Raw genomic sequence first — 11,693 nt, forward strand, 5'->3', positions numbered from 1 at the left:
AATTAACGATATTTTTTATACAAAATTCTCGGCACCAACGTTACAATTGATAACTCCGGCAACTGCGCTATCTTGTCAAGAAAAATAATAATAGCTCCTGTCACGATTTCAGTGTTCAAACATCGCACGTTTAAAGTTGTTGGATTGTAGTGTTTATCTATAGTGTTTTTAAGTGTTGAATAAATATTATATTTATTAAAAATGTCAGCATCACCGATAGCGAGACAAGCTGTAGAAAGCCAAGCTATACCAATTAGAAGAGTTTTAATTAATGATCATTCCGAATTACCCGCTCATTATTCTTCAACACCTGGAGGGACTCTATTTTCGACTACCCCTGGAGGTAGGTTTCATTATATGTTTTTATTTTTCTGTATTATGCAAATTGACTAATAGTTTGAAAAAAATGTGTTTGATGTTATCAACTGAAACGTTTATTTTGATATAAAAAATTTGTTATTAAATGTTTCCTAGCCTAGTGATGTAATTCATTCACAAAACCAAATCGTGAGAGTAATAAATATTTTAAATGTGATTTTTCGAACTAGTATTTTTGTTTTGAGTCACTGAACAACAAAATTTCTATATAGAAATATAAATATATTTTCTGGAAATTATTATCACTAAAATAATATGTAGATTTAAGATTAGTTAGTTTGTAGACTTTTTACTTATTCATATTTTTTTATTGGTTCGAATAATTAGAGATGTTCTGTATTTGCGAATGTAACCTCCAGAAAAATATTAATTTTGGATTCAAGACAACAAGTGTTGAGCTGCATAAATATTTTGCTTTCCAGGTAGTTTTTCAGGAAATTTTCTCTAGACTGGTTGCTAGTTTAAATTAGTTGACCTACTTCCTATTTTCGATATAAGTATTTTGAGGTATTAAGCTGATAAATAATTGTATACAAATTAGGTGGTGTGCAACAGAATCGCATTTAGCACAATGACACTAATTTATTGTAATCGATCCGTGGACTTTTGTCGATACCGCATTTTTTATCACTAAATTTTCAATACTCTCGCAACTCTCTTTCGTTTTTCTGATAATTAAAATGCGAACAATATATTTTGATGTTTAATAACTGTTATTTGGGATAATGAAATGAGAAGATAACGATTTATTGTTCTTAGTTTCACATACATAGATTAACTAATACTTGACCGATACGTTTCAAGATAAAAAAAATTTTGTACACATGTTTTTTATTACTTATCTATACAAACATCGCAGTGATAATTAGGATCATAAATGGTAGGATTGGTCATACACTAGATGATTGTAACTAAAAGGATTTTTGACGTATTGCATGGGAATGGGGGGTAAAAAATTGTTTTTATCATTCTCTTTATAGTTTTCAACCCATGAAAGAAAAATATATATAAGAGTTTTCTATTTGGGAACGTGGCAATGAAACACCAAAATAGACTAACTTTAATATATTTTCCGAGCTTTCGAATACTTATGCATTCATCGTCTGGGACTGAAATTATGGTTTAAAATGAATAAATAAGTATTCGAAAGCTCGGAAAATATATTAAGGGAGGAACTATCGTAAACATGAGATCATCATTCTGTCCGATAGTCAAGCAGCCATTAAAGCTGTAATCTCTAATATCATAAAATCCAAACTCGTTTAGGATTGTCCAGAAAAATTAAACGAGCTAGACAAGAAAAATAAAATTACCCTACAATGGATTCCGGGACACACCGGAGCGAAATGAAATAGCTGATAAGCTCGCTAAAGCAGGGGCAGACAAGTTCTTAATGGGACCTGAACCCTACTTTGGTATCAGTTACAGAACATTAGAAAAACCACTGGAAAAGTAGGTAGGTAGAAGCAAAAACAATTATTGGGACAACCTACAGGGGCTGAGACAGGAAAATACTTTTCTGGGAAACTATAACCAGAGTAGATCTGCTGAATGTATAAATCTAAGTAAGAACAATCTACGAATATCAACAGGAGTTCTATTGGGGCACTGTCGCCTCCCGAAGACTCTAGCAGATAATATGGCGTGCAAATTTTGTTGCAAAGAAGACGAAACCACTATCCACATTCTCTCGAAGTGTGAAACAATAAGGAACTCCAGAGCACTATACTTGGGTGCATATGAAATAGAAGACGAAGATCTTTATCTAAATCAATAATTATGGACTATTTTAATTCCCATTAGGATTAAGATAAGCTAGTTATTGTATAAGTTCCTCGTATAGTATTTTAGCCTCAAAAAAATGTTTTCAAATCAGACTTGCTCGAGAATTTAACAAAATTTTCAAATCAGACTTGCTCGAGAATTTAACAAAACGCATCTAATTGTAACATCCGTAAACAATACAGCGTTATTTTCATAATCACACTAATTTAGAATCAAAATTACCGAAATTTTCAAATGACATAAAATCATACCAACAATTTGGAAAATGACTTGATTATATGAATTTATTAACGTCCCACAAAATAATCCATTACTAGCAATATCATTTTATTATTTATTGATAATACATAGTCAAGAGTTCAAACACACATCCTTGTGGCACTCATTAACTCTTATCAATAATATATGCAAATTTTGGAGACATTTTCCACATTAATAATCATTCAATAATAATTAAATAAAATATAACGTTACGTGACCAACACTGCATCTCCCAATATGTATATATATTTTTCTATATTTCTATTTATCAAGAAGTAATTAAGAATTCAGTATTCTTGTGCTATTAATTTTCTGTCACTTGTTTTTCTCAAAAAAAAACCATCAGTTATTATGTAAACAACTTCTTGCTGTTGAAATTCTCCTCGTCCGAACAAGGTCATGCGAACTTTTTAAATGTTTAGTAAGGACATTTTAAAAAATAATTAGGGTGTCTGTACGAATGGTATTTAATGTTTACGGTATTTTCCAAAAATTCCCTTTAACTGGAATAGTCATTCTACATTATCACAAATTTTAATTCATCTAATTACATACAACTATACCGAGTGGTTTATTTTTACGAGAATATAACCTCATTCTTTAATTAAACGTAGTACACAAATTATTCACTTCCGTCTCGTGTTTCATATAAATAACTATATTTTATTTATTGAAAAGTTTAATATTAAAGTTTATTATGATATGAATTTTGTAAAATTATTAATTGTATTCCGATATTGTAACATTTAAGAAAATTTCATCATTTGCTTGAATTTATTTAAAGCTGGTTTGAAAGGAATGTTTATCAATTTTTTGTAAACATTTCTGAAGTATTACTGATAAAATTGCGATTAAAAAAATAATAAAACTACGCAGTTAAAAGTGAAACGCCCAGTAAACAATAAATCTGTTAAAAAATGTTCAGGTTATTTATAAAAATTTACGCCGATACCCGGCAAATTCAAGGTTATAAATTATAATTGTGCACGTGTATAGTATTGCATTATTTACCACTGAGAATTTCGTGTGCAGGCACGTACTCAACAATTTCCGTAGTAAATATTTACATCGCAGATTATGTCATCCCTTTTTAGATAGAACACAGAGCTAAAATTAATTAACCTGGACTAGATGCTGTTAATATTGTAATATGACTTGTTCAACTGTTCGGGTTTTGAATCGAGTATAACAGTTTTTTAGGATAGAAATTTGTTAAAGTGAGAATTTTCTGTTACAGGTACGAAGATAGTCTACGAAAAATCTGTTCTACTTACTTTAAGAAATTCACCGATATCCAAAACACCACCACAATTTGAAATACCAGATAGTATTTTAGGAAACTCGAATAAAAACACAAAAAAAACAGGTGATCAAAAACGACCCAATAAAGCAAGAAAGTCGAAACCTGAAATCAACCACAATAGCTCAGAGGACCAATTCGACATGGAACTTTAGTATTATTATCAACGACCTGAAAAAAATAATCTAGGCTAGATTTGAAAAATTTACTAGTTGAAGTTTTAATTACAGAACTTCGGTTGAAGAGGGAATACAAAAATTGAAACTTATTGTGTTCAATTAAATTAATATAGTAATAAGTCATTTTATTTAGATTTTAATATTAAACTTCCCCTTTACTTATAGTGTAACAAAATATAAATAAAATAAGTCGCCGTCATTAGTATAAATTGGTTTTCCACAGAATCTATGAATTTCTGTTTTATGGTGAGCAGATGGTTGTCTTAGATAGGGAGGTGGTGGCAATTTAGGTACATAATTTTATCGTCGTTGATACCAAGACTTAATGTAGTCTGCACCTATGTTAAGTAAAAAAATAAGTGGCAGGCTCAGGTAGCTTTGATTTTTTTTTTATAAATAATTTCGTAATAGTTTAGACAGTGAAATCAGGATTGTGGTAATTTATATTAAAATGTAGTAGGTACAATATCATTCTATCGTCTTTTTGAAAATTATTTTTGTTTTATAGATTATTTGTGAATATGAGAAGGAAGCTTTTAAATATAATATACTAAACAAATTGGTAATTTCTGTTTTTGTTTTATGTATAATTAAAATTAATTATTAAAAATCTGAATCTTCATTAAACAAAAACTAAATAAATTAAAAAAATACCCAAAAATTACCTTCTTGTCCATCAATTTATTGCTAATCTACTACCAGCTCGTGCATTATGTAGCGGATTGACGATTCAAACCAATTGAAATTTAAATTATCATTTTTTTGTGTCCAGTCAAAATTTATTGGATCACATTCTATCTATTCTATATAATACTGTATAAAGAAATTGTTGTTTAAATTCCTTTTTGTCATGGTGGTAAGTTAGAGGTGTCAAAGTTATGTTTTGTGTTTTCCAAATGGTTGTTAATATTATTGATGTCATAGGTTTTTAAGAAAATTCCTTATCCAGCTTCATTAACCAAACTTGTTTTCTCTATATTGTAAACATGACAAATGGATTCTGGATTATAATCACATCCAATTAAGGAATGAAATTGGAGCAATGCATTACATACCAATGCTTCGAATTTGTATTTCTACTCCCTTGTAGATATTCTCAGGTAGTAAAATATTTTTGGTTTGGAGTAGACAGTATCGTGTTTTCTGCCTTTTTCATAGAAATATTGGAATAAAACGCAGAAATGATCTTATTCATTTTTTTAACAATATAGATTATTAATTACCCTAAAACAAGCAGGAAACATTTCAATCGCTAGCATTAATTCTTTTTATAATAAATTTATTTAAAACTCACTACAGAAGCGATAACATTAGTTTTGACATTATTAACATTTTTCACAAGGTCTTATTTGATATTGCAGCATTTACTGGATGCAAATAATGATTTTACTTAGTACCTACTTTAAAATGATCAAATTCTGTCAAACAATGGAGTTATATAAAAATTATAGATCCCAGCTATTTCAGATAAGGGCCAAACTTTATAGAATTTTACATTGTTTTTCAAATACCGTTTCATATGAAACAGTGTAATTATTTTTTATTTTTAAATAAAACCTTGGAACAAATTATATATACATCTACAATTGACCACTAAAAACAAATAAATCTAAACGATATTAGTTTGTACTTGTGTGGTTCATCTAAGGTTTGTAATGCATATACCCTGGGTGCATTCACGGAATAGAACGTGTTCTGTTCACGGCAACTGAAATACCCTTTTGAGAGTTCAACATAGCGACTACGATCGTTGAGATACAAGATAGCTCGATTTTACTTTGATGTAAATCAGTTAAGCACTAAAAAATTCAATAACTTACAAATTATAACATAACCTCTCAAAGCTGTCTTTTACGTAAAAAGATCATATATTGAAATACAAGTAACAGAAGACTTTTCATTTCAGCAAAAGTTCCAAATTAGGATAAGAGCAGAAGGATAAGAGTGGCAGAAGGAATGATTGCTGGAGCGGCCTTCCATTAAGAATATTTATACTATACTAAAAATTGTAAAAAATATAAATTAAGGAACGTAACGTAGGTGGTCGGTGGATAGCACTGATTTATGTGAAATATTCTTTGAATTTAAATTTGACTCATGTCATTCATTTTAAGGTTAAATCTTTCAAAGAAACTTCTTCACTGTATATTTGTATGCTTTGTTCACATTTATGACCTTATAATTCATCTTCCAGTTAGCTGTCAAAATTAATCTGTTATTCTGGGGCACCAACCCACTATAGAAAATTATCCGAAATCGTTTTAAGAATGGAGTCTATTTTTACACGAAAATGTGTGCGACAATAACGTTGGTCTAATACCGAGTCGGAGAATACCATTTAAATTCAAATTTGGTATAAAATATTAACGTATAATCTATTATTTCATTCATTGTCGAAATTCGCAATTTTTAGAGAAAATCAAAAACGTACCAGTCGCTAAGAAATGACTTTTCTATGTTGACCAATGAGATTGATCCGTGAGAAACTGTATTATTATCAAAATGGTGAATGTTATGAAAGGAGTTTTAGTGAAATGGTAACTTACAATTTTCCTGCTTAAAATAATTTTAGATGTATTCACTGAATATATTTTATGAAATTTTAGTGACCAGGCCATGAAACAATTTCTTCTACATCTAGACGAAACATTAAAATTAGGAAAAAAATTCATCATTCAAGATTTGGATGAAAATCATTTATTTATTTCAGCTGATATTTTAGATACTCTACAAGTGAAAATTGATGATTTGATGGACCAGATTAGTTTTCCATTGACAGATAAAAGCGCCTAAATAAATACTCAGCACAATGACTATCTCAAAGTCTACACTTCGCGGTTCAAATCGCATTAGGTAAGAATCATAAACTAATATTTTTAAGAATCAATATGACAATTCTTTTTATTCAAGGGAAAATGACAAGCGGCGTATCGTCGACGAAACTTCCCGTAAGCGTCGACACAGGAAAGTAATGGAACTCCTGGAATCAGACAACTACCATGATGATCCCCATGCTGATTTGGTTATGAGTAAAAAAGTTCCCAAATTCGAAGACAACTTGGAACACAGAAATACACGTACCAAGAAAAAAGAGAGAACTACGGATTACTACCAATTCAAGTATCGTAAAAACTTCCAACAATTAGTTGATGAAGATAGAGTAGATGCAGATTTGAACGGAAGAGTCTCTTATATGGATATACAATGTGAAGATACTCTTATACCACCTAGACACTTCTGTGCTGTTTGTGGCTTTTTGGGACAATATTCATGTTTATCTTGTGGTACTCGCTATTGTTGTATTAGGTGCATGGACACTCATATTGATACAAGGTGTTTGAAATGGACAGCTTGAATAAATATTAAACAATTTTTCATTACTATGGTTTGAACTGTGGATGTTATTTACGTTTTTTGCTCTATAGTTGAATGATTATAACTGATAAAATAAAAGTGAAAGTATTTTTATTGAACATTTCCTTAATATAGTAATTAATGGACTTGAAGTTATCACTAAAGTGAGGATTTACAATAGTGATAAGGCCCATAGTAACTAATGCCTCTTGTAACCAGTATACTAAATAAAAAAATAGTAAGGAAGGAAAAAAGAATCAACAAGTGTATCAAAAACTGATAATACAGTGATAACAAGAGCTAGAAAATGGCAAACAGTACTAGCCCAAATAATGCTTAGTAATTTGCTGACAAAAAAGCAAAGGGCGGAAAAAGAAGATATGGAACTCAATGGAAATAATATAAACTTAAATTTGTAGCAAAGTACAAATTGAATACTTTTTTAAATAGAATGACGATAAATGAGAATGAACACTGAAAAAGAGAAGACAAAACCTAAAGTTTTATTAGAAACACAATAAAATGGTTCAAAGAGACTACAGGAATTGGTGATTGAATATTTGAAATTAGCCCAACAGTGAATTTTCACGCAAGAGTACTAAAATATCATTAGTCTAGAATTCTGGTCATACAGGATTGAAGAGGTGAGGGTAGTTGAAATAAGCATACAGCTTAATGAGAAGCTAAAACATCATGAGCATGGTTTATATTTACATAATTTAATAATATATAATGCTAATAAGTGAAAAACATGATTCGAAAATCCTTGAATCAATTTAATCACAATATATTCCTCATTTCTAGTACAAAAACTTATTTTGAAATTATTCCTGCTCAAAAGTAATATTTAAATTTCATGAAAAAATATAAACTAAGGTATTATTTCCCTTCCATCTCTTTTGAGCTTACTGATTCATCAACTTTTTTAAAATAGCTTTCAGAAACTTTATCTGCTTCATCTAATACTTGTTCCACACCAAGTACCTCAGGTATATAGAACTGCATCATATTTTGTACACCATTTTTTAAAGTAACTACAGAACTTGGGCAGCTCGAACATGCTCCTTGCATTTTTAGTTTCACAATACCATCTTCATAACTGACGAAAATTATGTCACCTAAAACAAAAATTTGAATAGTCCTATTCAAGCATTGCACTTTGAATTTAGTTACCTCCATCCTCTTGTACAGTTGGTCTGATTCTAGTGTCTAAAAGTTCTTTTATCATTTGCACTGTTTCATCATCATCATCTTTAATTTCTGTGAAATTGAAGAAAAAGTCTAATGTGATTACACATTGATTAATTATGACTCACGTGTGTCTTGATTTGGTTCAGCTTCGTTTAACACTGGCAATCCACTTGCAAAGAAATCCATAATTGTAGCAAATATTTCAGGTTTTAGTAACTTCCAATTCACCTCGTCTTCCTCAGATTTAGTTACAGTTATAAAATCAGGACCAAGGAATACACTCTTAACTCCTTCAATTCGAAATAGTAATTTTCCTAATGGAGAACAATAAGCAGCTTGTCCATTTGGAAAATCAATTGTTTGTCCATTTTCCAAAACTTGAACTCCTGGTAAAAATTTAACGCTGTTGGGATTTGGAGTTTCTTGCGTTTGAATGAACATTTTCAAAGATTGAGAAGTAAATAAAGTTTTTTGGGACCATTTTTGCGAAATACTAAAACAAAAAAGACTTTAATTATTCTCTGTCAATACTATTTACAGTATTTTACTTTTGAGAAAATCCAGTTAGTTTTGGTGTATTGTTAGCAAATCTTAGAAAAATCAATGAATTACGCCACATTTTTCATAATATTTATTTTCTACAAAAGTTGATATTTTTAACCCATTCTCAAGATTTACAATTTTGACAATTCTCTGAAAGTAGGCAGTTTCTCGAGAAATGCAAACTTAAAGAAGAACTTTGAACCATTGAATAAATAATTGAAATTATGTTCAATGCTTATTATTAGATTAGTTTTATTATACATATTTTAACATGAATATTTCCTAACTAATTTTATCAAACATTTATCTGAATTTTGGTGATGAAGTAAAATTTTAAATATATCATTTTCATCTCTCCTTGGTTTTCTTAGGTTACCACATCTTTGTAGGATGTTCTGTGGTACAGAGCACTGACAGATGTATGTATTTCTCCGTGTTTCTCACACGGTCTTACATACTACATGTGGCTCGCTCTGTTCCGTGAACAACATTACCGAACGCAACTATCAACAATCCTAGACTAAAACAAGTAGAATAATTGTCTCTTTACAAATTAATTATTGTTTCTTAAATAACAGTTGCAATCCGAAGCTTTAGAAAAAATACAAAGGATAACTTGTATTATTCAATCGACTCAAGAATGACTTAATATTAGTAGATTGCAACAATAGTGACTGCAGAAAACATAACTTAAGTTCTGTGAGTGACTGGTTATAGATGTCATTTAATATTATAAATGGTAGATGCTAATAAATTAAAATTTGTATTAACATAAATTGGAATAATTTCATTGGATTTAAACGGCAGTGCATATATCTCATCATGTCTGATGAATTACAAAATTACCAATTACAACTCCAACAAGTGGAAGCTGCTCTATTGAGCGACCCAGACAATCAAGAATTGCAGAAGCTTAAGATAGATTTGAAGGAAGTAATAGAACTTACATTAGATCTTAAAAATAAAGCTGAGGAAGCTGCTAATCAACCAGAGTATACGGATCCAGTAGGAGTAACTGAAGAAGATGAAATCACAAAGTCTTTGCTTGCGGTTGAAGAGTTTGTTGCTCGAAACAGAACCAAAAAAATGTGGAGGGTAGGAGATATATGTATGGCTAAGTGGAACGAAAATGGACAGTATTATGAAGCAAGAATAGATGTTATTAATCCGGACGGACAGGTAAATGTTACTTTTGAAGCTTATAAAAATAGAGGGGTTACTACTCTATCCGAATTACGTGAATTCACAGGTCAGAAACGAGTCCTTTCAGAATCAGAAAAAATGAAAAAAGCCAAACTGCATAATAAAGAGTACTTGAAGAGAAAAAAGTTGAAAAAGCAACAGAGGTTCAAAGAGTTGGAAGAAGAGCGTGAAACAGAAAAGAAAAAATGGTTAGCTTTTGCAAATAAAGCGGTTAAAAACAAAAAGACAGGGTTAAAAACAAAAAGTATATTTGCTTCTCCAGATTCTGTAAATGGTAGAGTTGGGATAGGAACTTGTGGAATAAGTGGAAAACCAATGACTGAGTTTACTACAGCAGAAAAATGGAGGAAAGGTACATAAGTGAATATAGAAGGAATCTTAGCAAATTGTCATTGTTGTGTGATTTAATGAACTATTTGGTGACATTGTATTTATGAAATAAATGACTGATCTTTGTTTCAATGATATAATTACAAAACTACAGCTTACCAATTGTATTTTTTTATTAAAACTGTGTAGAATTAAAAGAAATTGTAATATTAAGCTGCTGATGTGTTGATTTTATATGGACTGTATGTTAAAAAAATATTGGTTGAAAAAAAATAAATTACATGTTCTGGTAAAAAATTGCTCTTTTTAGTAATTAAACAGGAAAAAGGAAAAATATAGAAAAGTATGATTTATATGAAAATTTAAAGAAGACTTTCTGATCTTTAAACCCTATCTCCATTCCTGTCTTATAATAATTTATCAACCAGTGTTTGTATTGACATTATTTCACAAATATGTATAAGTATTGAGAAAATTGAATTGTTAAAATATTGTTTCTAGTACTCAGTATTTATTTTGTAAATAAAAACAGTTTGTTAATCTTTCTTTGTTTACTGCTTCATAGAAATCTGTCTAATCAGTGATATGAGAAATAGTTGTTTATCAAAATTGTTTTTTCTTAAAAGGAAATGAAAAATTTGTCTAGTGACTCTTTCTATTCAATAGCTTAAATTACAACCTATTCATACATTAATTTAATTTCTTAATATTTTGATTTTTGTTAGATTTAAAAAAGGTTTTTTCAGACAATTTTGGCTACATAGGTTGGTTAGAAGGATACAGGTTACACCATTACTCTCAAAGAATCTATTAATATATTTTTTATTTAAAAAGTGTTCTATATATTTTCAGTTTTCCATAATCTGTTAAAATACAAATACGCCTCTGCTAACAGCCTCAATCAGGAGCAACTAACTATCTTTTTTTTAATGAGATGTTCAAATTGTGTTCTTTCTGTAATTTGCTGTATCCAAGTCTTATGAAAAGTAGATATGATATCACACAATTGCTGATTTGTTATAAATATTTTATTTCTCAATTCATTTCGATTGTTATCTTTAGTCTTCCACACCATAGTTTTTAGACAATCCTAGAGGTAATAAATCTGGAAATATGGCTCTATTGTACCCCTTCTTTATCTGACTAGGAAAACTTATGAAGTAATTTAG

At 29.8% G+C, this 11,693-nt stretch overlaps 5 protein-coding genes across 5 annotated transcripts; 4 read left to right on the plus strand and 1 right to left on the minus strand.

Moving 5' to 3' along the window:
- Nucleotides 1–4,469, plus strand: LOC130892039 (eukaryotic translation initiation factor 4E-binding protein). Its single transcript, XM_057797222.1, has 2 exons — nucleotides 1–343; nucleotides 3,662–4,469. The coding sequence occupies exons 1-2, from the start codon at nucleotides 202–204 to the stop codon at nucleotides 3,877–3,879; spliced, it is 360 nt and encodes a 119-aa protein (XP_057653205.1). The 5' UTR covers nucleotides 1–201; the 3' UTR covers nucleotides 3,880–4,469.
- Nucleotides 4,470–6,330: 1,861 nt separating this feature from the next.
- Nucleotides 6,331–6,753, plus strand: LOC130892043 (general transcription factor IIH subunit 5). Its single transcript, XM_057797227.1, has 2 exons — nucleotides 6,331–6,440; nucleotides 6,510–6,753. Exons 1-2 carry the CDS (start codon nucleotides 6,406–6,408, stop codon nucleotides 6,694–6,696), a joined length of 222 nt encoding a protein of 73 aa, XP_057653210.1. The 5' UTR covers nucleotides 6,331–6,405; the 3' UTR covers nucleotides 6,697–6,753.
- Nucleotides 6,510–7,356, plus strand: LOC130892038 (zinc finger HIT domain-containing protein 1). The gene is made up of 2 exons (XM_057797221.1): nucleotides 6,510–6,756; nucleotides 6,814–7,356. Exons 1-2 carry the CDS (start codon nucleotides 6,713–6,715, stop codon nucleotides 7,256–7,258), a joined length of 489 nt encoding a protein of 162 aa, XP_057653204.1. The 5' UTR covers nucleotides 6,510–6,712; the 3' UTR covers nucleotides 7,259–7,356.
- Nucleotides 7,357–7,948: 592 nt separating this feature from the next.
- Nucleotides 7,949–9,158, minus strand: LOC130892033 (NFU1 iron-sulfur cluster scaffold homolog, mitochondrial-like). Its single transcript, XM_057797215.1, has 4 exons — nucleotides 8,997–9,158; nucleotides 8,574–8,941; nucleotides 8,431–8,517; nucleotides 7,949–8,375 (listed from the first exon to the last, which is right to left on the minus strand). The coding sequence occupies exons 1-4, from the start codon at nucleotides 9,065–9,067 to the stop codon at nucleotides 8,137–8,139; spliced, it is 765 nt and encodes a 254-aa protein (XP_057653198.1). The 5' UTR covers nucleotides 9,068–9,158; the 3' UTR covers nucleotides 7,949–8,136.
- A 314-nt stretch (nucleotides 9,159–9,472) lies between these two features.
- Nucleotides 9,473–10,821, plus strand: LOC130892034 (survival of motor neuron-related-splicing factor 30). Its single transcript, XM_057797216.1, has one exon. The coding sequence runs from the start codon at nucleotides 9,814–9,816 to the stop codon at nucleotides 10,552–10,554; it is 741 nt and encodes a 246-aa protein (XP_057653199.1). The 5' UTR covers nucleotides 9,473–9,813; the 3' UTR covers nucleotides 10,555–10,821.
- Nucleotides 10,822–11,693: the final 872 nt, after the last annotated feature.

The sequence above is a fragment of the Diorhabda carinulata genome, chromosome 3, assembly GCF_026250575.1.
Source record: "Diorhabda carinulata isolate Delta chromosome 3, icDioCari1.1, whole genome shotgun sequence".
NCBI lineage: Eukaryota > Metazoa > Arthropoda > Insecta > Coleoptera > Chrysomelidae > Diorhabda > Diorhabda carinulata.

Bases quoted from the DNA above. Each gene is read 5' to 3' on its own strand.
- LOC130892039 (XM_057797222.1), top strand. From the start codon at position 202: ATGTCAGCATCACCGATAGCGAGACAAGCTGTAGAAAGCCAAGCTATA. The intron at 344-3,661 runs GTAGGTTTCATT...TTTCTGTTACAG, and splicing joins ATTTTCGACTACCCCTGGAG to GTACGAAGATAGTCTACGAA.
- LOC130892043 (XM_057797227.1), top strand. From the start codon at position 6,406: ATGGTGAATGTTATGAAAGGAGTTTTAGTGAAATG. The intron at 6,441-6,509 runs GTAACTTACAAT...ATGAAATTTTAG, and splicing joins AAAGGAGTTTTAGTGAAATG to TGACCAGGCCATGAAACAAT.
- LOC130892038 (XM_057797221.1), top strand. From the start codon at position 6,713: ATGACTATCTCAAAGTCTACACTTCGCGGTTCAAATCGCATTAG. The intron at 6,757-6,813 runs GTAAGAATCATA...TTTTTATTCAAG, and splicing joins CGCGGTTCAAATCGCATTAG to GGAAAATGACAAGCGGCGTA.
- LOC130892033 (XM_057797215.1), bottom strand. From the start codon at position 9,067: ATGTGGCGTAATTCATTGATTTTTCTAAGATTTGCTAACAATACACCA. The intron at 8,942-8,996 runs GTAAAATACTGT...TTTTTGTTTTAG, and splicing joins CTAACTGGATTTTCTCAAAA to TATTTCGCAAAAATGGTCCC. The intron at 8,518-8,573 runs GTGAGTCATAAT...TCAATTTCACAG, and splicing joins TGAACCAAATCAAGACACAC to AAATTAAAGATGATGATGAT.
- LOC130892034 (XM_057797216.1), top strand. From the start codon at position 9,814: ATGTCTGATGAATTACAAAATTACCAATTACAACTCCAACAAGTGGAA.